Source organism: Dipodomys ordii, unplaced genomic scaffold (genome assembly GCF_000151885.1).
Source record: "Dipodomys ordii isolate 6190 unplaced genomic scaffold, Dord_2.0 Scaffold83, whole genome shotgun sequence".
In the NCBI taxonomy this organism is placed as follows: domain Eukaryota; kingdom Metazoa; phylum Chordata; class Mammalia; order Rodentia; family Heteromyidae; genus Dipodomys; species Dipodomys ordii.
Genome location: NW_012267299.1, coordinates 3,437,062 through 3,462,923, shown reverse-complemented (window position 1 = coordinate 3,462,923; position 25,862 = coordinate 3,437,062). Strand labels below are relative to the sequence as shown.

General features: G+C 34.4%; 1 protein-coding gene across 1 annotated transcript in view; it reads right to left on the bottom strand.

The window, feature by feature from the left end:
- Adamts6 (ADAM metallopeptidase with thrombospondin type 1 motif, 6) overlaps window positions 1–25,862 on the bottom strand; it is a 209,504-nt gene that overhangs the window by 59,822 nt on the left and 123,820 nt on the right. The window contains exons 14-17 of the mRNA XM_013025239.1: window positions 17,634–17,736; window positions 4,321–4,454; window positions 2,661–2,784; window positions 1,535–1,615 (exon numbers count right to left, since the gene is read on the bottom strand). Coding sequence (XP_012880693.1) covers window positions 1,535–1,615; window positions 2,661–2,784; window positions 4,321–4,454; window positions 17,634–17,736 — 442 coding nt within the window. The remainder of the gene's footprint in view (window positions 1–1,534; window positions 1,616–2,660; window positions 2,785–4,320; window positions 4,455–17,633; window positions 17,737–25,862) is intronic.

Genomic DNA, 25,862 nt, shown 5'->3' with positions numbered 1-25,862 from the left:
AAATGGAAAGACTTGGAAAAAATTATATTAAGTGAAGTAAGCCAGGCCCAAAGAAACATAGGTCCCATGGTTTCCCTTATTTGCAATAACTAGTAAATGTTAGAGACAAGCAGAAAAGGTCAGATAAAATGATGTTAAGCAAAACGAACCCCAAGATAAGGATACAAGTGGTTTTTTCTTTCTTGCTATTGTTTCTAATGTATTTATAAGGTATCACGTGATTTTTGTTGCTTTGTATGTCCCTCCCCCATGGCATAATCCCTACTTTCACTGTATTTGATGTTGGTATAATTTGTGGAGGGGAAGGGAAAGAAACAAATTGTTTAAATAGGGATACAGGTTGCCCCATTGCAACAATGAGATGTTTAAGATGCTATGTGGAAAAACGAACTTTACTATTGGGGGTGGGGGATATGGTGCAGTCATGGAGATGGATGGTAGGGGAAAAACAAAGGAGGAGGCAACAATGCTTGATAAGAAATGTACTCTGGGGCTGGGAAGGTGGCTCAGTGGTAGAGTGTTTGCCTTGCATGCATTAGGCCCTCGGTTTGATTCCTCAGCACCACATAAGCAGAAAAAGCTGGAAGTGGGGCTGAGGCTCAAGTGGTAGAGCGCTAGTCTACAGCTGAAGTGCTAGGGAACAGTGCACAGGCCCAGAGTTCAGGCCCCACAACTGACAAAAAAAAAAAAAAGAAAATAAATATACTCATTATCTTGCTCATGTAATTGTAACCCCTCTGTAGAGTATTTTCTCAATAAAAAGGTTATTTTTTTTTAAAAATATTCAAAAAAGAAAAAAAGAAGAAAAAAAACTCATAAAGGGAAGGAGATATAGTTCAGTGGAGGAGCACTGCCTAATGCCTTCTGTTCTATTCCCAACATCCCCCCACAATCCTAGCTATTCAGGGGGTTGAGACCTGAGGATCACAGTTCAAACCCAACCTTGGGGAGGGGGGTGGCTGGGAAGGTGGCTCAGTGGTAGAGCGCTTGCCTTGCATGCTTAAGGCCCTGGGTTCGATTCCTCAGCACCATATAAACAAAAAGAAAAAATCCGGAAGTGGTGCTGTGGCTCAAGTGGTAGAGTGCTAGCCTTGAGCTGAAGAGCTGAGGGACAGTGTCCAGGCCCAGAGTTCAGGCCCATGACTGTACCCCTCCCCCCCAAAAAAAAGATATACAAACCCAACCTGGGTACAAAAGTCTGTGAGACTCTTATTTTTAGTTAGCCACCAAAACAAACAAAAAACAAACAAACAAAAACAAAACAAAACTAGAATTGGAGCTGTGGCTTAAGTGGTAGAGCTCTAGCCTTGAGCACAAAACTTCAAGGATAGTGCTCAGGCCCTGAGAGCAAGCCCCAGGATCAGCACCAAAGAAAAAAAGAAAAGAATAAGCTAGCATTTACATGTGATCCTATAAAACTTGGAACTTAACTTCATATCAGCAGGAAAATGTTCTACCTGAAAGCATGTCTTTCACTTCATAATACTGTTTTGCTTTTCCTCATGTATTTTTAAAATCTAGCAAAGTCACTTACCAATGTAGTTCTTTGACACAGCAACTTCTCTGACTTCAATGTGAACTGAGCCTCTTGGTATCTGCACCACTTCCATGTAGCCTGGGACACAGAAGATAGCCAGTAGTAAGCAGCCTCTACCAGAAAATGAGTGTTTAGTAACTACCCAGCAATCAGTGTTTCTTAGTTCTTCTATTTTTTCTTTGACTTTGTACTTTACAAGTTATGAAATATGGGCTTCTTTAGGTTTATAGATATATTTTAGAAAAAAAGGTGTTTGTTTTTTCTTTAAAATTGTCTCAGGGTATTTTTAAACTCATCTTTTTTTTCTCTAACACACAACCCTCACATCAATATTCTAGGCATTCACATCTTAAATTGTGTATGATAGCATAAGACTATATAGTCTGAGACACCCAGAAGGCTGAAAAAGGAGAATACAGGTAGCTTGAGTTTAGAACATTTGTGTTGTGTCCGGGCTTGGAAGGTGGCTCAGTGGTAGAGTGCTTGCCTTGCATGCCTGAGGCCCTGGGTTTGATTCCTCAGCACCACATAAGCAAAAAGCCGGAAGTGGCGCTGTGGCTTAAGAGCACTAGCCTTGAGCTGAAGAGCTGAGGGACAGTGCCCAAGCCCAGAGTTCAGGCCCCATGACCGGACCCAAAAAAAAAAAAAAAAAGCAAGAACATTTGTGTTGTGAGCAACACTGCATGACATCGTATTAAAAAAAAAATGAATCCAGGGCTGAATGTAGCTCAGTGGGAGAATAATTACTGAATATGAAAGAAAGGCTAGGTTGTATCTTTAGCGTGCGTTCTCTCTCTCTCTCTCTCTTCTCTTTCTCTCTCTCACACACACACAACCAAAGGAGGGAAGGAAGGAAGGAAGGAAAGAAGGAAGGAAGGAAGGAAGCCAAGCAAGAAAAGCAAGCAAGAAAAGAAAGAAAACAAGCATAGTTAAATAAAGTCAAGTAGGAAAAGAATAGTATTTCCTCAAAATATTTTGCATGAAGCACATTTTTATTTAAATGACTGAAAACAACTTAAGGAAAAATACCATTGTCTTCCTACATAAAGAAACAAACGTAAGAAGAGAAAAGAAGTGAAATGTTTTGTGATTCTGAACATAGCAGAGACCAGAACATACTCACCTCCTCTGGGTAAGGAATCATTGAAGAAACCCTCAATGGCATCACATGTACTTCCATCCCCTCCGCAGACTCGACATCTATCTTCCCTTGCATCAGATCCCAAAATATTATCACAACCTACATGCTGAAAACACACAAGAATGTTCAGTGAGTCAAAAAATAATTTCTTGGAAGCAGAACTAATCAGATACATATAACCTACTGAAGTACTCGCTCTTCCAGTAAAGGAAGTAAAAATAAGAACTCTCTTCCCTCTGCCTTCTTTTATCACTAAGTCCCAATGAACATTTCTCAACCTCTAAGTTTAAAGAAAAAAAAATTTGACTCCAGGAATAGATGCCAATATTCCTATTCCAGCTCGTGTCTTCTTTTATGTATACATCATGTTCTAATTTTTTAAGTAGTGTAATTTATTAGCAATCAATATTTTTCTAAAACTAAGCAAGATAGCTTATAGTCATGTAGAAGGTTATATCAGCAAGAGTCGACTAACCTTATGATGGTTTTTTTCTCTTGTTAAGCCATTGTTTCATTATAGATATTGTATTATTAGTATTAGAGGTTACTGTTTCCACTAGCTGACTAACAAAGAGGACATGTAAGCATGCCAATTATAAAGCTGAAATTTTACCTTTTATTTCTGCATTTAAATATAAAAAGGTGGAATTTTAGTATTTTTAGTGTGTTTTGGTGCTTGAATTTGCACATCTAATCTTTAGCTATTGGTACTATATGTTATCCCTGAATAAAAAACTGTACTTGGGCCATTGTAACCTGTAAAAATATAAATACCATCACAAAAATAACTTTTCTTCAAGGAGATAAGTACTGTCTCTTGTACACACACACACACACACACACACACAGACACACAGACACACACACGCACACACAACTGAATCGCCACATCCATATGCTATTAACCAGAAAGGCAGGGATATTTCCAGGAAAAGCTGAAACTAAGCAAAACAGACAACATTTTTTAAAATCTCCTCTTTTTCAGTTATTTCTCTTTATCATTTAGTTATGTTCTTCTTTCCAAAGTTAAACAAGATCATCGAAGAAAAAAATGCTGAGAACAGTGGTTTTTGTGGCTTTTCTTATTACCATGATTCATACATACATCTAACAAAATAGCATGGATTTTCTCTTACATTTTCCAAGTATTCTGACAAATTTTCTAACATAAATGCTTTAATAAGGTAAAGACTAACTGTATAAGGAAAACCATTACAAATACTTTAAAAGATAAAACAGGAGGACTACAGCTGTATCACATTTTGAAGAAAAATTGTGCTGTAAAAGACATAACATCTGCAAATGAGAATATATGATAGCCATAGGAATATTCTTTCTTTTTCAACCATTTTATTTATAAACTGAACAAAAGAATAATGGACATTATAGCCCTAAATATCTTCATATCCCTAGAAACTGCTTTAAACAATTAGAATATCAGATTAAGTCACATTAGTCTAGTGCTTAAATATGAATGGATCTTTCTGTATCTAACTACCTAACTGTCAGACTTGATTTAAAATTGAATTTGCCTAAAGGCTTTCTTAAAAACAAACTGATAATAGAAATAAACACCATCTATTAGTTGAGAAAAAGATAGAAGTCGCAAAATCCCAACAATGAGGAGTAAAATCTGAGCAACCTTGCATTCTCCATTGATACAGATATCCAATGAATCTGCATTGCACTGGGTCCCATCAATTACTGCAGGAGCACGTTCAGTGTAGAAATTGTAACCTTCAGCCAAACAGTTTAATGCACAAGGTTTTACGCCACCTGAACAAATAAAACAGAAGAGCAATTTTTTAATGGAATTGTTCTTCTTATGAAGAATGAAGTAGTAGTAGCTACAGTAAAACTATAACTCCTACATATGGTTACCTGATTATATACCTAGATGTGTATGTTTCTTTCCTCTTAAAAAAAATTCATGTTTGCTGGGCACCAGTGTCTCAGGCCTGTAATTCTAGCTACACAGGAGGCAGAGATCTGCAGATTAAGGTCCAAAACCAGCATAGGCAGACAAATCCAAGAGATTTTTTTGGGAGCTGGGGGTCCGGTCGTGGGGCCTGAACTCTGGGCCTGGGTGCTGTCCCTCAGCTCTTCAGCTCAAGGCTAGCACTCTACCACTTGAGCCACAGCGCCACTTCCGGCTTTTTTTCTTTTTGTTTATGTGGTGCTGAGGAATCGAACCCTCATGCATGCAAGGCAAGCGCTCCACCACTGAGCCACCTTCCCATCCCCAAGAGATTTTTTTTTTAATCTCCAATTAAGTAGTTTAGGGCCAGAAGTGGAGTTATGGCTTAAGTAGAACCTGGATCACAAAAGCTAAAAGCAAGTATGAGATTCTGAGTTCAACTATAAGCACTATAAAATAAATTATTTTCCTTGTTTTTGCAACTTAAAGAAGACCCTTCTGAGTAGTTTCAAGGTTTTACATTTTTTCAGGTATTTCAAGTGTATATTTTCAATATATTTTAGTTGCCAAAGGAATCACACTGGATGTAATCAAATGTTTTAAAAAATTAGGAAAGAAAATTATTTCTAAAAAATAAAGGTAATAAAGTCTAAGGAGGATTGAAATAATAAAAACAAAAACTTGTTATATATATATATATACATATATATATATATATATATATATATGTACACTTGTGAAACTTATAAGTAAATTCTGCCACAACAAACAGGTATATGTATTAAAACAAAACCAAATTTGTTCAGCCTTTACTAGTAGTATCACATCCTAAGAGCTTATCATGTTGAGATATATCCTTGTGGGACTAGTAGTATAAACAGAAAATTAATAACAGCATTAAAACATGAACAATTCTTAAGAGATTAATAAATCATAGAATCAAAAATTCATTTTCAACATTTCCTCATTACAACTGAATAATTAAATATATCAAATGTTCTTTTGTGAATAACTGCATATAATAATTTGAGTGTTATCATCTTATCATAGAAACTTGTACTTTTAAAGGCTAAAGTAAAAAACAGTAGCCATAAGAACAGTAAATATCATGACTTTATAGTAGTATATTGGATAGCAAAACTAATGTGAATTTATTGTAATGAAAACAACCCATTAAAAGCTGTCACTTATAAATATGTAGTTATAAAATTGTGAGTTGAAATATTTATTTTGTGAGGTCTATAATACTTTGGCTTTATTCTTGTTAGGCTGACAAAATTTTTCTTAGAAATAAAGAAGACAACTCCAAGAAAAGGTAATTAGGCAGATAAATAAAAATATTATGCCTAAGTTCTACTGAAATTTTTAGAAATCTGGTTTCTGCAAAGTGAGTAGATGTAAAAAAATGGTATTAATAAAAATAAGAAGGAGTACATTCTACTAATGTAAATTACTATTTTATTTAAGTTGTCATGCAAAAATATCCCAATGTTAGATATAATTTATTTTTTTAATAAAAGACAAGGGGTGCCACCTGTGGCCCATGACAATAATCCTAGTTACTTAGGAGGTAGAGACCTGAGGATCCCAGATGAAGCCAGTCCAGGCAGACAAATTCTAGACTCTTATCTCCAAGTAACCAAGTGCGAGCCTGAAGCCCTGAGTTTAAGTCCCAGTACTGGGGGGAGTAAATGGGGGGAATGATGAAATCCTAGCCTTTTTTTTTTTTTTTAACAAAAGCATAAACTACTCTGGTTTGTAAATGTTGGAAAAACTTTTCCTAAGCTACCAGTTTATATACTGTATGGCTAAAAATCAAGTCCATGTTTTTTTTCCATTTTTCAATGTAAAATGTTTCTACATTAATAACTAATAATATTAGTTTTTGGCTTAGGATAATGACATATTTTGCTATGCTAACAAAAGAATGAAAAGTAATAAATACAATAATTTCTTCCTGAAATCATAATAAAAGTAATCATTTTATAAGATTCTCATGAATAGGATGACTAATTTTTTGTGGATTGTATAGAGATTTTTATAATAATTATCAGAGTTAGCTCTTTTCTCATTTCTAATGTTTTAGAATTTAACATAGCACAGTATGTTGTAAGTTTGCTTATCCAACTATAACATAATATTAATTATATGAGGTAGTATTTGGTTGGAAAGACACTGATTGAATTCCTTAGCCCACTGTACTAAACCATGAAAATGGGAATCAATTTCTTCTTTGTTTACTGCTGCACATGTTCAGCTTTTCCTGTTACAATGAACTTTCGGAAAAGGTACTTTTGAAGTGACATAATCAAGATGGTAGAAGAGAAGCTTTTATTATCCTCTAGCAGAAGCAATTGCTTTTACAACTACCTACAAATGAGAGTACTTTTTGTGAGATTGAGAATCCATGGGAGTTCCAGCATGCCATTGAAACAAACAAACAAACAGAAAATCTGAGAACAGGTTTTAAGAATAGTTTTGTTTCCAACATCATGTCTCCTGAGGATCGCTGTTGCATTGTTTCACCCTTCCTCCTTTGTCTCACCATTTTGGGAAGGGAGGAAGGAAAGTGGTGGAGAAATGAAAGGGGGTAACAATGTTCAACAAGAATGTATCTGTTGCCTTACTTATGTAACTGTAACCCTTCTGTAAAACACCCATACAATAAAATTAAAATTAAAAAAATTAGAGAATAATTTCATTTTATCTTCATCATAGTCTCATATCTGCATCAAAAACAACCTCTCAGCCCATTATCTCTCCAATAGGGTACAAAATGAGATAATAAAAGCTCCTCAGCTGTCTGGGACACTACCCAAAGGGCCCACTTCTTTTTCATCCTGCCCAGACTACCGTGTTGATGGGTATGGCTTTAGTGTTTAAAAACAAATCTAGAAGCAGAGAAGAAAAGCCACAGGCTCAATAAATGACAGACTGGGGAACAAGAAAAATCAAGAAAACACCACCAAGACAACAACAAGCAAACAAATCTAATGAGTAAGAGATCTACCAAAGACCTGATAAAGAACTAAAAATAATTAAGTTAGAGATATAGTAGCATAAAGATACTACATGAGGTCTTATGTTGATGTTCCAGTGAAAATAAGAAAAAATAGAAAGGGAAGAATGAAGGACAAGAGAAAGGAAAAGAAGAAAAGAAAAAGAAAGCTAAAAGAGCTACAGAAGAGCAAAGATATACAACTGACTTAAAAAGCAAGACATGAACAAATGAGATGTTTGATAGAGACAGATCTCTCTCTCTCTCTTAACTATCTGTCTCATATACACAGAGCAAAGCAAAGCAAAACAAAACAGAAGTTCTGAAGCTGAATACCATAAATGAAAAGTGCATCAGAGACTATCAACAGTAGACTCAATCAAGTGGAAAAATCATCAGTGGGTTAAAAAGGGATCATTTGACAAAAAAAAAAAAAGAGAAAAGAATGGAAAGAAATCCAATCCAAAAGGATTTATGGAAAATCATCAAAAAGAGCTGTAACATTCACATTATGTGGGGATCTTCAGAAGAGAAAGGAATCTTATTTAAAGAAAACAAAGTGGCTGAAAACTTTTCAAATCTGAGATGGACATCTAATTATAGGAAGCTCAATGTTCTCCAATAAGGTATAACCCAAAGAAAATCTGAAAGGTATACTATAATAATAACTTAAACATTAAAGAAAAGGACATAATGTTGAATGAAGAAAGATAAGAAAAGGTTCATCACACTCAAGGGAGCTATATAAGTATATCCACAAATTTATCTGCAGGTCAGTAGAGTGGGATAATGGATTCATGGTGCTGAAAAAAAACAACTGCCAACTAAGAATACTTTTCCTGACAAAGTTGTCTTTCCGAAATGAAGGAGAGATAAAGACTTTCCATATAAACAAAAGCTGAGGGACTTTATCAGCACTAAATCTGCCATACAAGAAATGCTAAAGGGAGTTCTTCAAGCTGAAATGAAAGGATGCTAATTAGTAACATGAAAATATATGAATGAAGAAAGTTAACTTGTAAAGGTAAGTATATTGTAAAATTCAGAATATTCTAATACTCTTATAGAGATGTATAAATCACTTATAACTAGTATAAAGACAGAAATAGTAAAAGTAGCTACAGCCAAAATAATTTAATGGGCACAAAATAAAGAGTTATAAAATTTGATATTAAAAAAACCCTAAGGTGGGGAATTTTTGTATGTGACTGAATTTTAGTTGATGTCAGCTTAAAATAGACTCCTATAGCTATAAAATGTTTTATGTAATCCTCACAGTAACCATAAAGCAAAGACCTTAGTAAATACACAGAAGAGAAACTGAAAGAAATCAAGACATACAATTACCAAAAAGAAAAAAACGCCAGAAAAAACAGCAGCACAAGATGAGGAAAAAAGAAATTAAAGGATCAATAAAACAGACAAAAACAAGTGACCAAATGGCAATAGTAAATCCTCATCTACAACTACTTACATTAAATATAAGCAGATTAAATTCTGTATTCAAAAGATGTAGAGTGACTGAAAGGCTTTTTCTTTTTTTAAATTCACTTACATATTCCCTACAAGTAACTGACTTCAGATTTAAGTATACAGAAACTAAAAGTTAAGAAATAGAGAAAAAAATACTCAATTCAAGGCCAGCCATGTCTGATCACCCATGTAATCCCAGCTACTCAGGATGGGAAAATCATGGTTTGTTAGTCTGATGAAAAAAAAAAAAAGTTAGACTCTATGTCAACCAACAAAGTACATATCTGCAGGTCAGTAGAGTGGTACATTATCTGTTATCCCTGCTATATAGGAGGTATAGGTTGGAGGATCACAATCTATGCTAGCCTGGGCAAAAATTGTGAGACTCTATCCAAAACATAAGAAGCAAAAAAGGATTGGAGACATGGCTCAAGCTTGCCTAATAAGCCCCATAAGTGTGAAATCCATAGTTCAAACCCCTGTAAAACACACACACACACACACACACACACAAATATTCCATTCTAATAGAAAGTAGTAGGAGCTACAATTATATTAGACAAAATATCTTTTAAGGTAAAAAACCAAAAAAAGACCAAGAAAATTACTATCGATAACACTTCCAAATACATATGCATCTAATAGTAGAGAACCTAAATATATAATAAAGCGAATATTAACAGACATGATGAGAAAACTACACAGCAATACAACTGTAGGGGACTTCTGTAGTCTGCTCTCAAAAATGGATAGATCATCTAGACAAAAATTCAATAAGGAAACTATGGAGTTTATGCTGTAGTTCAAATGTTCTTAATAGACATACAGCATCACAGCATCAAAATATATTTCTTTCAAGGGCATGCAAAATATTCACTAGGATAGGAACTAGGTAGGCCATAAAAGAAGAAATTTAATACTAGAACAATCCAACACTAGAATAATTAAGTAGGCCATACAACAAGAATTAACAAATTTAATACTAATTTCTATCATTTATTCTCATCACAATGGTCATGACCAAGTAGGATTTATCCTAAAGATGAAAGGATGGTATAACAAATACAAATCAATAAAGTTAATATATTACATTATATAAACAAATAACATTTTACATTATATTGTATAAAAAGCAAGAGGCAAAGCCTAGATGATCATCTGAACAGATGCAGAAAAAGCATCTGACAAAATCTTCATTATAAAAATTTTCAAGGGCTGGGAAGGTAGCTCAGTGGTAGAGCGCTGGCCTTGCATGCATGAGGCCCTGGGTTTGATTCCTCAACACCACATAAGCAGAAAATAAAAGAGCCGGAAGTGGTGCCGTGGCTCAAGTGGTAGAGTGCTATCCTTGAGCTGAAGAGCTGAGGGACAGCGCCCACGCCCAGAGTTCAGGCTCCATGACTGGACCCCCCCAAAAATTTTTTTTTCAACAAGGCTGGGTAGTGGTGGCTCAGACCTGTAATCCATCTACTCAACAGGCTGAGATCTGAAGAATGTGTCTCAAAACCAGCCTGTGCAGGAAGTCACTGAGTAATCTTATCTCCAATTAACCACCAGAAAACCAGAAATAGAGAGGCTGAAGTAGTAGAGCACTTGCCTTGAACACAAAAGCTCAGGGATAGTACCTAAGTCCAGAGTTCAAACACCAGGATTCCAGGTATAAAGGATATAAATTTCAAAACAATGCATAATATGCAATAGTGTTAAGTTAAAGACTTTTATTGTAAGATAAGGAACAAGACAAGGATGCTCATTCTTGCTACTTAGTACTAGAAGTTCTAGAGAACAATTACGTAACAAAAGGAAATTTAAAAAAAAATCTAAACTGGAAAGATAATTGTTGTTACCATATCATATAAATAAAAAAACCCTGAAGATTCTACAGAACTATTAGAATTAATAATCAAATTAAATAAACACAGAACGCAAAATTGACAAAGACTAGTAGCATTTCTGTACACTTTAACAATGAGCTATCTAAAAGGAAAATAATTCAATTTTCAACAGCATGAAAAATACTTAGAAATAAATATTAAAAGTAAAGGATCTGCACACTGAAAAGTTTAAGACACTGATGAAAAAAATTAAAGGAAACACAAAGAAATAGCATATGTATTTATCAAAAGACTTAATATTGTCAATATGCCCATATGCTATAGAACAATATACAAATTCAACTCAATCACTACTAAATTACAATGGCATTTTTTAGAAATATAAAAAAATCCTAAAGCCCATATGTCACCAAAAAAAGACCTTGAATAGCCACAAGTCTAGAACAACAAAAACATGAAGCATCACACAAGTTTCATATTATTATTAAAAAATTATAGTAACCATAACAGCATAATAATTTTATAAAAAAGATATACAGAACAATGGAAAAGCATAGAAGCCCTGAAATAATCTTTTGTATTTAAAATAATAATCTTCAACATTTGTTCCAAGAATGTGCAATAAAACAATAAATAAGCCCATTAATAAATAGCATACGAAAAATTTGGTATTTACATGTAATAAATAAAATTGAAGTCTTATCATATGCTCTACACAAAAACTAACCCCAAATGGATTAAAGACTAACATACAAAAGCCTAAGCTAAAACTATCAGAATAAAACAAAAGGATAAAGCTTCAAGGCAGTGTGGTTTGCAATGACTTTGATACGACACCTACAGTATAGATGACAAAAACTAAGACAAACAAGTGGAATAAACAAGTGTTGTTCACAGTAAAGGAAACAACAAAATGCATTGGAATTGGCAAAAATACTTTCTCGCCTATTAGCTGAAAGTCACAAGATAACTAATGGCAGAAGGAATTTTAAGAAAAGAGAATCCTTACACTTTGTTGGCAGGAATGTGATTGGTTACTACCAAATGGAAAACAGCAAAGAGTTTCCTTAAAAATTTAAAACCAAAACTGCCATAAGATCCAGCAATTCCCCTTGTGGAGATATATCCAAGGACGGTAAAATCACAATTTCAATGAGAGCGCTTCATTCTCATAGCATATTTCCTAACAGCCAATATACAGAAACAATTTAAGTTGTTGATAGATGAGTAGACACAGAAATTGTGAGGCATGCACATATGTACACATGCATGCATATATATAGTTTATTACTATTACGAATTATGCTATACATTTCAGTCTTCAGTAAAAAGCAATTGCTATCATTTGAATCAACTATTTAGAAGACAGCATGCTAAGTAAAATAAATCAGGCTGAGGAAAAAGAAATATTGCATGATCTCATATATATGTAGAACCTAAAAATGTCAAACTCATAAAAACAGAAAATAAAGAGCAAAGGTTGGCTGAGTTGGGAGAAATTGGGAAAGTTTTGATCAAAATTATAAACTTCAGTTATAAGAGTAATAAATTCTATGCTTCTAATACACTATAGTTAACTGCAACATTATATATTTGTGCATTAAGCAAAAACAAATGGAGGAGTGGGGTATACAAATGAAGAGAGGAAGGGTGAATAGAATGCAGCCATATTATTCAATACATACCCTATTAAAGTAGGAAAATTGAGAGGAATGGGCTGGGTAGGACAGAGAGAATTATAAAGGGGTGATGTTGATCAAGATGCATTGTACTTATAAATTTATTTGTCGAATGGTAACTCCTTTGTACAACTACCTAAAGATAATAAAAATATAAAACTTAAATATATAATATATGATATATAAATATAGGTAATATAAATATATATTATATATAATATACATATAAATAATATAAAAAATAAAACTTGGAAGAGGCAAAGCCAAACAAAGAATGTGAAATCATATACTATCTGTAGATTTTGACATGCTTCTCTCAATTTTGGGTGGAAGAATAACCCTCTCAGTCCGCTTGACTTCCTCAATATGTATAGAATACTATTCAATAACTGTAGAAAACATATCATTCTCACATGTACATAGGACATTCATTAAGAATATAGAAAATATCAAATATTTAAAAATTAGAACAAAGTAATTTTAAGAAATTCAGTAGGAAGAGGAAATCTAAGCATAAATATATGATGTTGCAGTTAACGATAATGTATTAGAAGCATAAAGTTTATTACTCTTATAACTGAAGTTTATAATTTTATAAAATCTATTGTAAGAACTCATAACAATTTTGCAAACTCTTTCAAAATAAACATTCTACTTCTGGAGTCTAACTACTAAAACTTGTTAAAGATACCACAAGTATAAAAAAGTAAAATTTGGTATTATTTACAAATATATATATATACAGTAATATAATTAATAAAAATATAAAGCCCATATATATGCATATATATAATATATCATTATATAGAGTATATCTTGCCATGGAAAAGTCTACCAACTCAGTCAGCATATTCACAAAATAAGTAAGACAATATAAAATCAGTTTCAGCACATATTGTATTAGACAACCAATTGAATACATTAAAGTAATAAAATAGAAAGATAGAAATATGAGATGGAAATGAGAATATGACTGTCATGAAAATGTAATCATCAAGACAACTATTAGAAAATCAGAGCTTAGAAATGTTACAATAAAAAGTTAATACACTAAAGTCAATTTTATTTTTATATTCTAAAACAAATAATTGAAAACCCAAATTGCTCAGGAATATATTCAATAAAAGATGCACAAGATTTTATATTCCATTTAGAATGCTCTACTCAAAGGACAAAAAGTAAGAAATGCTGGTGAGGATAAGAAAAAGGAACTCTTATAAACCGTTGGTGGGAAAATAAATTAGTGCAACCACTATAGAAAACAGTACTGAGGTGCCTCACGCATCAAAAAATAGAACTATTCAGTTCTAAGTAAATATCCAAAGGAAATGAAATCATTATACCAAAGAGACACCAAAGCACACCCATGCTTTCAGTGATACTATTCCCAACAGGCAAGATATAGAATCAAGATAGCAATTCATTAATCAATGAATGGATTTTTAAATTATACATATAGACAGTCACATTTATAAAATTCACATGTATATGAGAATTTCAAGATCTCTAACATAGAGAACTGGTCATATTTGGTATATGGAAATACTAATTATCCTGATTTGATTATTAAATGCTACATGTATCAAATTACCATCTTGCACCACACAAATAAGTGTGGTGGATCAGACACAAAATTTAATTAAATGTGATTTTAAAAGGCAAACGATTTGAGCAGAGTATGAAAAAACATAAATGGACCATAACTACAGAAAATGTGTCAATATAATCAATCATCACAATAGGCAAATTAAATCACCATTGAGACACCAGAAAAAAATATTGATAAGTGAAATAAACAGGACTCTCAAATATTATTGGTGAAAATGCAATATAGTACAATCACTTCACAAAACATCCAGCAGTTCTTTTAAAACTCAGCTTACACTTGACCAGTATTCTTTTTTTTTTTAATTTTATTTGTGAACATGCTGTACAGAGGAGTTACAATTACATGAGCAGGATAACGCGTACATTTCTTACCAAGCATTGCAGCCTCCTCCTTTGTTTACCCTTCACATCCCTTCCCCGCCTCCCCCCTCCCCCCCAATCCCAATCCTTCTCCTTCCCCCCTCCCCCCCCCCACCGATGTTGTAAAGCTCGTTTTGGACATGACAACTTGTACTTCTCATTGTTGCAACAGGTCCACCTGTATCCTTAAACAACTGGTTTTTCCCCATCTCCTCCACAAGTTATACTGACATCAAATATAGTGAAAGCAGGGGTTATACTGTGGGGGAGGGACATACAAAGCAACAAAGAGATAATCTTATAAATGCGTTAGAAACACATGTATGAAAGGAAAAAACATTAAAATACACATCTAACGGTTCATTTTCCTGACATCACATTATCTGACCTTTTCTGCTTGACTCATACATATACTAGATATTACAAATAAGGGAAACCATGGGACCTATGTTTCTTTGGGCCTTTGACCAGTATTCTTATCCCTTTGCCTTTACTCAAGAGAAATGGAAATATATGCTCACAATAAGAGCTGTTCGCAAATGTTCATAGTAGGTATGAAAACTAAACACTAAGAAGAACAGAGGTGTCCATGAATAGCAGGAGGAAAACTCATTTCGTCAATAGACTATTGCTCTGCAATAAAAAGAGATAAGCTATTTCTTCTGAATTCAACAATGTGAATAGATCTCAAAAGCAAGAATAGGTTTAAAGAACCCTTACAGAGAAGAGTGTATATAGCATAATGCAATTTATATGAGGTTCTGGGATAGACAAAACTAAGCTATGCTGATAAAAACAGAAGTCAGAATAACGGCTGCCTTGGGGAGGACATGCTGTTAGTGACTCTAAAGAGCTATAGGACAATTTACATGGAGTGTTTCTCTCCCCTCAAAGCTCATGTGTTGAAATCCTCACCCTCAATGGATTAGGATATGGTGTGTTTGGAAGGTGATTAGGTCATTACTCAAGAACTGGATTACGCCTGTAATCCTAGCTACTCAGGAGGCTGAGATCTCAGGATCACGGTTCAAAGCCAGCCCGAGCAGGAAACTCCAGGAGACTCTTATCTCCAATAAAGCACTAGAAAACCAGAAATGGCTCTGCTGGCCTTGAGCTGAAGAGCTGAGGGGACAACGCCCAAGCCCAGAGTTCAAGCCCCATGACCGACAAAAAAAAAAAAAAAGAACTGGATTAGTAGGACATCAAAGTATTCTTCTTTCTCCTGTGATAAGCACAGAAGATGGTAATCTGCAATCCAGAAAAAGGCCCTCACCAAAATTCAATCATGCTGCACCCTAATCATGGACTTCTAGCTTCCAAGACTGAGAGGAATAAATTCGTGTTATTTAAAGTCTTTAATCTATTCTAATTGTTTATAGAAGTTTGAACTGGCAAAGACTTCCTCTTCAATGGTAATTCTGGAGGTAACGGTAATGTTGCATTTGTCAACATTCAGGGAAGGCACAGTAAGATTTGTGCATTTCATTGAACATAGTCTTACTTCAAGAGAAAAAAAATAAAAATTGAACTATGGTTAATGGCATGCATGATGAAATATTTAGAAGAAAATGACTGTACTTTACTTTGGAATATATCAAATATATATATATCAAATAAAATTCACAAATTGATAGAGAAGTGAGTAGCTATGTACCAAGTATATAGCAAAATGCTAGTGGTAAAAAAATATTAGTGATGAGTATAGAGATACCATTGTAAAATTCTTTAAATATTTCTCTATGTTAAATGACTCTTGAGATTCTATAGAGACAAACAGTAAACATTTTTGAAAGTACACTTTTAGTGGCTGAGAAGGTGGCTCAATGGTAGAGTGCTTGCCTTGCATGCATGAGGCCCTTGGTTCGATTCCTCAGCACCACATAAGCAGAAAACGCTGGAAGTGGCTTAAGTGGTAGAGCGCTAGCTTTGACCTGAAGAGCTGAGGGATAGCACCCAGGCCCTGAGTTCAGGCCCCACAACCAAAAAAAAAACAAAACAAAAAAACCACACTTTATAAGTTTAGTACATGCAGTTTTACCAAACATAACAAAATAAATAAGTAAAGCAAGGGAGCAAGCAAGAAATAAATTTCAAATAAAAATATACTAACACCCCAACTGTATCATGCAGCTCTTTTAAAGTGGAAAGACTCTCAGGCATTTCCACATTATCCCAGGTATTTTTAAATTGTATTTCCTTGTCCTTAATTTTTGTGAAAATATGCTTCCTGAAGAGCAAATAGTGACCCCAAAGCAAGGTGAAAGTTAGTATGCTTAAGCTCAGTAAAAATTTTAGATTTGCTGAAAGATAGCATGTCTTAAGCAGACTCGAATGGCAGTATAGGAAAACCAAATCTGGCATCTACAGCAACAGCAAGGAGCTCTGCATTCTGGGAATTTGTGGTTGTTTTCCTCAGTAGTAGTCTCCATGGACCCATATACCATGGCTATCACCAGTCTTCTGTACATTCAAATTTTCCCAGAGGAAAAATTCAATGAAATTTAGTTCATATTTTGAGAGCAAAGAAACCCCATCTGCTTGTGGAAGAACTAGTGTTTGATACATGCCTACATTAAAGAGCCAAAGTGTTTCTATAATTGAAAAAACAAACAAACAACTAATCAGTAGAAAGATCTTTGATGTTGTCTAAAAAAGAACTCATTTTCCTGTTTCTTGTGAGTTGATTTATAATGGCATACTTTGTTGTAAGGATGATGATTAGAAATATTCAGTGATTATAACTTAATGTACATTTATACCAAGAGAGCCTCAAACAGATCTTATCAATTTTCACAAATTTTCACAGATCTTATACAATTTTCACATACATATATCATTTCTAGGAGTTTTGTATCTTGTTAAGTAGACATTTGATTTCAAAATATAATTATATTAACGTAAGTTAATATAATCACAGGGAAACTAAAAAACTATGAGCCCTTTAAAATAACACTAGCATTTCCCTGCTTTAACATTTAATTTTATCTAGCATGTTCATGAATGCGTGTATGTGTATGTGTTTATTTATTCTCATATTTGCAAAGCTCTGAGAAGCAAGAATGCTCTGCCAAGGTTATACATTACCTCCAGTATAGGGTTTCCAGTTATAATACTTTCCTCGGAAAGGCATATTGTCAAAGTCTGCACACTGTTTTTCTCGAAAATCTCGGGAACCCAAAGGGCATGGCTAAAATAAAATAAAATCATAAATGGTACCATTGTTGTAAAATGCCAAAACCAAGGGACAATGTCCCTAAAATTAAAATCACAGAACTCCATTGGATTAGCTAATCTGCCTTTTTTTCTGGTTGTAATTCTGGAATTTATCATTTTACAGTAAGTATTCAGATAGAAGTGTCTGAATTGTCATGATAGCCATTAAGGAAATAAAAGCTAAATGTTAGCTGCCATATCATTTTACACTTGAATGCATGTCCTAGTCTACTTTGTAATCAACCCATCAAGTGTCTTCTTATAAGCACATACAAAAGCTAAAGGAAGAAACTAAGACACAAACGTTGTTTTGCTAACAATATTTTGAGGACCAGGTTCCATAGTCATAGGTCTTTAAGAGTCAGGGCTATAATGACATTCAGCACTATGAATTGGTTTGGACCTCTACTGTTTACGGACAAAAACTATCTTTTAAATGAGGAATGAACCAGGTAAAATGCCAGGCCTCAAGTCCAAATACCTTCAAATTCCAGAAATTTGGACTTACTAAGATTTACATTTCATTTATTTTACAGAAAATAACACACTAAGTTCGTGTAACACATATACATGCTTTGTGGAGGGTAGGGAAAGACATTGAGAGGGTGAAGCAATGGTCATCAGCTCAGAAAAACTTGAAATGCTTCTTCTCTAAGAAAATTTTTCTTTCTATTCTGTTTTGTTCTTAGGTCTGAGACTGGGACTCGAACTCAGACCAGTCACTTTTGCTCATTAGCTAGCTCTCTACCAACTGAGTTACATCCTCCAACCCCATCTAACAAATTATATAAAGAGAAAAATCTTGCTAACCTAGCTAGACCTAAATTCCAAATACCACAAGATTATCCTAAACTCAAATTCTAAGTATTAAAGGATTTAAAAGTATAGTCTATCACAGTGTTTGAACAACATGAATTAATTTATCTTTGAAAGTCCTATCACTGGAGCATTTAAAAATCAGAGTTACTGATTTTAAAACATGGAGAAAACATTCTCCTTACATATGAAGCATAGTATGTTGTTAGGTAAATTTCTTACCATATGTCATTATTAATGACAACTATGTTATAGGCATCCCCAGAGATCATCTAGAGGACCTTTCTAGTACTTTCCTTTGGAATTGTACATTTGTGCAATATGATTTAAAAAATATAATTTAAAAAATATAATTTAAAAAATATTGGTAGCATGCCTATACTCTATTATGAAAAAAGAGCCTTGAATCTTAAAAAGCATTTAGCACATTAAATGATGACACTCTCAAACTGAAACCTAATGAATATTCTGATCAAATTGCCTTTCTTATGTGCCTTTAATAAAAATATTACTCAAAGCTATTCACCATAAGCTCTAGAAATAACATGTAGAAGAATATAACTGCAGTTGTTTGTGCTAGTACTTGGAACTTTTAGAATTCTATGGATTAAAGGAATGCTTTCCTTTTCTACTATTTTTCAAGAATCCCACATAAGAATTGAAGTTGTTAGTTGATTTTCCATGCACCAAAACTACTTTTAAAGCAAAAATACCAATTTCAAACACTATAGGTAATATGAAGTGTAGGTACAAGCTTTCACACGGTTGCGTGGCAAGCAATACTCAAGGGTTGGTAATGCACCAACCTTAACAGTTCATCCAATACCTTTTACACTATTGGAAGAAACAAGACACAAGTGGGGGAAAAACTACAGAATGATTTCAAGCAATATAAAGAGTATATGACAACATCTTTCAGTTGTCAGTTGATACTGTGCATAGGTGAAAGAAGGATGTATCAGGGAAATACTGATTGAAAAAGAAAACCTTGAATATGTTCCAAATTATTGCAGTAATTGAGAGATTTAAAACAAATGATTTTGGAAAAAGAGGGGTTCTATTAAGAAAGAAACCAAGTAAAGCAACAGAGACCAGAAGGAGAAGATTATATGTTAAGGATGATTAGAGAAAGGCCATCTTAGATGAAAGAGAGGAAATGCAAAGAAGCATAAGAGGAAATGACATTCCATAAATAAAATCCAGGCCACGCCAAAGTTCTTAACTAACAAATGAAGGCAGCATGAGGGACATTCACTAAAAGTAAACAAATACAAATACTATTTTTCAATATTTTCTAGGAATTCTCCTAAAAAAAGAAAAGTAAAAAAACTGATAGAAGGATATAACTGTTTGATGAAGCACTTAGGTAATTTTTGGTAGAACAAATCCTCTCTTGTCCTGTGATCAGCATGTAACAATACAGCAGTGGCTGCTAGTACCTGCTCCATGACATGCCCATCACAACGTGCTACCCATCCTCTTAACACTTTTGTGAAGTAGTCAGTACTACTAGTCTCATTTTATAAGCAAAAGTAAATGGGTACAGAAGGGTTGATTAGTAGAAATTTCAGAGGGCAGGGACACCTTCTATATCTGAATGGGAGCATCATCAGGACAATCCAACACAACAACAAAAACAAGGATTGATATGTAAATGAATAGCCACATCTGTCTGGCAATGAAAATAGTTGTAAAAAGAGATGACAAATCAGATTTTACGTGAGAAGCACAGTTTAGCAAGCCCTGGTTTAGTGTGTCAATATAACAACTACTTTTCTGGGTAACATTTTGTAGAAGAACCAAAGTGACATTCATTTTTGAGCTAACACAGAAACATACCTTTCAAGAACTGATGTTTTGGGCTGGGAAGGTGGCTCAGTGGTAGAGCACTTGCTTTGCATGCCTGAGGCCCTGTGTTCGATTCCTCAGTACCACATAAGCAAAAAGAAGAAAAGCTGGAAGTGGCGCTGTGGCTCAAATAGTAGAGCACTAGCCTTGAGCTGAAGAGCTGAGGGACAGCGCCCAGGCCCAGAGTTCAGGCCCCACGACTGGACCCCCCCTCCCCCCAAAAAATGAGCTGCTGTTGCACAAGATGACTACACTTTGTGTACAGTTATCTACAGAATAGTTATACTGTTCAAGCCCCATGACCACCACCAACAACAACAAATACACATTCTGGATATTCCTTTTTTTTTCATTATCAAATGCATTTTCACTTCATCTTTATTACACTAGACCCACCTTCAACACACTCAAATTCTAATGTTTTTCTTCCTCTTTAGGAAAGCAACACATCTTAGCAGTTTGTATTCTGATGGTTGGAGACTGTTTAAAATCCACCCTCTGCTGCTTAGCAAGTCATGGCATTGACAAGCTAGTGCTGTTCTCCTATATGGACATCTTTGTCTAAGTTACACAAAGATACTATGTGGGCTAATAGAAGCTTTGCTTCTATACTAAATCTTTAACAAGTTGCAAACAAAATTCCTGAGTCCAGATTATTAGATACTCTCTGGGTGTCTAATTTATTTCCAAAGTTAATTTTGGTGGCCAATGTATAGAGAGAATCATATTGATCTCAGTTTTGGTTTAACTTTCTCATTTTGTCCCCCCAAACACTTATTCTTTAGAAGTATGTGTGTAAGTACGTGTGTGTGTGTGTGTGTGTGTGTGTGTGTATGTGTGTGTATCAAACAGTACCTTGTGCATTCTAGATGAACATTCTACCAGAGCTACATTTCCGGCCTTTAATTTAAAAAAAAAAAAACAAAAACAGAAGTCTGTCAACTCACATTGTCCGAACTTGAGTCCAGTTTGATACCACAACCTTCTGTACATGTTTTTTTTTACTTTTATATTCCATGTGTACTCTGGACTTTAAATGATATCAATCCATAACCTAAATGTTCCTCCTCACTCCTCGGCCTATAAAAATGTTAAGAAATAAATGTACTTTGCAAGTTTCAAGTGTCTTAAAGAATAATTTTTTAAAAAGTTCTATTCTGTGTAGTAAAACCTAATCCTAAACCAGGTTTTCTAGCTATTTGGAAAGCTGAGATGGAAAGGATCATGGTTCAAGTTGGGTACAGTGTTGTGTTCCTGTCGTCCCAAGGCTGAGAGCAAGAAGATCACAGTTCCAAGCCTGGGCAGAAAAGTCCACAAGAGTCTCTCTCCATGGACGGAAGCTGGGCACTGTGGCAGGTGCCTGTGATCTCAGCAAAGATGTAACAGATCACAGCACAGGTGTGTACCCAGGTGAGAAGTGAGACCCTATCTCAAAAATTAGCCAGCATAAAACAGGGATGAGGCATGGTTCAAATGGTAAAACTCCAACCTAGCAAGGTGTAACACTTTGAGTTCAAACCCCTGGACTGCCAAAAACAAACTAAAATGAAATCCTTAAAATACTGAAGAATAGTTATAAGTCATCAGAACAAAAAATTTCAGGAAAATAAAAATATATGATTAGTGATTAATATGTCTATATGCAAGTCAAAGGACATTTCACAGAGATAATAATAAAAGGCCTATTGCTAAGCAACTCCTGAATAAACATTTCTTCAGAAGATTAAATACAGAACAAGGGCCTGCAGTAGCCCTGTCAGATAATTATGTTAGTTCCTACCTTTGTACAATGATAAAAACTATCAGGACCTAATCAGCCCCTTATCACTATGTCCTCTGTTTCTGGAATCAATGAAACCTTAACACTATCATTTACATAAAATTCTGCCTTCCAAACCTAAGTTCCAATAGGACAAACCTACTGGATGAAGTCCTCCTAATTAGTTCATGATGCCAAATACATAATTGTTGTTTCTGGTTTAATGGTAAGACCACACTTCATTCAAGTCTATATGCTTTGAATAAATGTTCCTGATTTCTTTATAACTTCAAGATTAATTTGACTTAAAAATGACTGTTGGCTTTACCTACTATTCTGGTTTGGAAACCATTGTGTAAAGAAGGGGTCCCTGTCTAGACTTCTTAGTGTGACATAGGGCGAAGTATAGAACAAATTACCTATCCAATACACTCTAATGCAAAAAATTCAGCGTCAGTACAGCATCTGAATAGGCTGGTTATTTTGCTATTAAGAGGGAATAGCATCAGCCATGGTAGCCGGTGTCCACATAAATTGTTTTAGAGTTGTTAGCTATCAAACTTGTTAAACTAATTGGAACATTTGTCTCTCAGATCTTATTTATAGAATCACCAAATATGATATGTATAGTACTAAATTATGTAAAACAGGTCCTAAGAAAGGAGACTGGTTTGACAAAAAGATAAATATCCTCTTTTGAATCCTTTAAGTTAGAATAACTCACACCTAACACACATCTGAGCATTGAGGGGGAAAAGCACATTTAAAGAGGTACACATTTAGAAAAAGGACCAAAGTTAATTTAAGAGATAGACATGATAGATTTGTAATAAGCCTAGTAATACTCATTTTTGGCTAACTGAAAAATATTAGATTCTTACATTCCTCAATCTTCCCTCTAATCAATTCATTCTTCATGACTTATCTTCCCTTTAATAGAGTCTACATATCAAAAACTCAAAATCGATTTTTCAACTATAGTTTTTGTTCTAATAAAATACCTACAATCTTGAAAAATATCATACAACAAAACTACATCCCAAAAAGCACAAGTGTATGGGAAAGGTGGGGTTGACGCATACAACTCATAGACCGAACCCTAACAAAAATAGTAACAACTCTAATAAACTACTAGCATACTTTTAACAATGCACAGCAAATTCAGAAAAAGGAAATTGTGGCATATTTGTCTTGAAAAATATTTGAAATCAGTCAATATGGAAGTTAATGTGAAATCAATTAACATGAAGCCGTTGAACCCTAGGGACCATCCTATCAGAGCAAGCAGAAACCCGGGAGAGCATATGGCAGGGAATGGGTGGTAAGAGGGAATAGGAAGGAGAGTGTGGGGCAGAAGGGCACCAAGTTTCCTACAACTTTTCGCTTTCTGGCGTGTTGGTGCAGTTCGATTTCACCTGTTGCACTAAGTAGCACAAAACAAACAATATGACTTAATTTTTGTGTTGCAGAAACAAGGTCACAGAATAGACTGTACCAAAACTTTGCTATCATTAGAGCCTTTCTAGATTTATGTTGAAAGAATGGAAATTCAAAATACCCCACCAAACCAACTCACTTCTGAGGAGAAAGGAGTGGAGATTTCTCAGTATGAGCAAAATGATTACAATAATAGATCTGGTACATAGTTAAAAGCTCAATAAAATGTAGCAGGAGCTACTTCTAACTATTTCTGCAGCAGCTAGTCCCATTAGTGATGGTAGAAATGACAGGTTTGAGGAAGATATTTGTGGCTTACCTAGTAACTATCATGCCATGATTTCTTGGTATAACAACTCGGATATTTTGCCTAGGGATCTACCACTTAGGAAAGATGCCATAGCATCTGCTATGACAAATCAGGATTAGTCTAAATCAATTATAGTAATCCCATTCCTTTCACTAATGATGAGTTTAAGTGTAGGCATGTAATATCTAGCAAAAATAAAGTCAAATAATCTTTTTTGTGTGTAGTAAAATAATCTTGAGAGAGCAAAGGAGGAGATCTGAGAGAAACCTCCCTCATACCTAAAAAAGAGACATTGGAGCTGTTTACATCTTCTCTTTCTCTGAATAGTGTCAGGGCAAATGTACTTCAGATGCTCAAATGTGCCTTTAGTCTTTCTGCATTTCCTCTGCTATGGATTCCATAATCTGTGGCTGCCCACGTTTCTCATATAAAGTGGCATAGTATTTGCGTATAACATGTATACAACCTCCTGTATACTTTAAATCGTCTCCAGATTGCTTATAATGCCAACACAAAGCAAATAGTTGTTATAATGTATGGTTTATGAACTAATAACAAGAAAATACACACTTAGTGGTTGGTTGGGTCTGCCAGCATAGAACCTACACATGCAGAGGGCCAACTGTTGTTGTTTTTTTTAATGAATCCAGATGGTTTTTTTTAAAAAAATTGGTATACAAATATTTATCAATTAGACAACTTCATAGCTCAGCTATTTAGTTCCATATTATCCAATGATTACCACTGGCCACATATGGCTATTCAAATATAAATTAAACTTATAAAGATATGTTTTTCAATTACACTAGCCACATTTCAAATACTCATTGGGCTAGAGCTACTAGCCCAATGGACAGCATACATATTTCCATTATTGAAGGAAGCATTATTACAGAATGCTGGTCTAGATTAGGTGTGTGGAAAATTTTAAAATTTTGTCTATTGAAGCAGGCTCCAGCTTATATAAATTATGCACAGACTTTATTAACTTAGTATGGAAAATAAATTTTAATATAAAAGTCGTGGAAATGGCATTGTGGCTCAAGTGGTAGATTGCTTGCCTTGAGCTGAAGAGCTCAGGGAGAGCACCCAGGCCTAGAGTTCAAGCCCCATGACCAACAAAAAAAAATTTGCTCAAGTTCTGAGTTGGTAGTCAAGATTAATGAAAACATTTTAATTACGTCTATCCATAGTTCAGTTACATTAATGCAGTTTCATTGAATGTCCATATAGTTTCTAAAAGCTGAAAGAGAAGATGAAGATAGAAATATCAACTTAAAAATAGTAAATTCTACAATGTGACTTCTAATTCAGCTCATGAATATACTATAATGCAACAAGCCTAAAATATCTGGGTTTTCTTTTGCTATTGTCTATTCTACATTATCCCATTATTCCTAGTATATAATAATATAATATTACTAGAGCCTACATGTGTGTACCCACCTCCACAATTATATAGTAATGAAAATGGTTGGGATTTAGAGGTGAGTTTGAGTTTCATCCCTCTGAATCTGACACAGTAGTTATTCCCTTCTTCTATTATTATAGATTGCTCTCAGAGATTCATGCCATTCATCTAAAGTACGATTGCATATAATAAATGAACTTTGCTTGCCCTCATTAAGAAGTTTGATACTAATTTATAGTCTTATTTCACCTGGAATATACCTACAATCTCACAATCTTTGAAGTTCTTTCAACTCCTTCACCTCCACCCAAGTTTAGACATGCACTCCCCCATGACTACACTACCAATTTGTCATCACTGAGAATTTTCTAACTTGTTATATCTTAAATTCAGATGCACTCCACTCTGTGATCTCAATTTCTATCTGTGTGACTCTTTTTGTCTTATTATGCTAGCTCCTTCATTTTCATGGCTCTTTGAAGTTAGCTTCGTGGTTGTGTTTTTCCCTATGAACTCTTA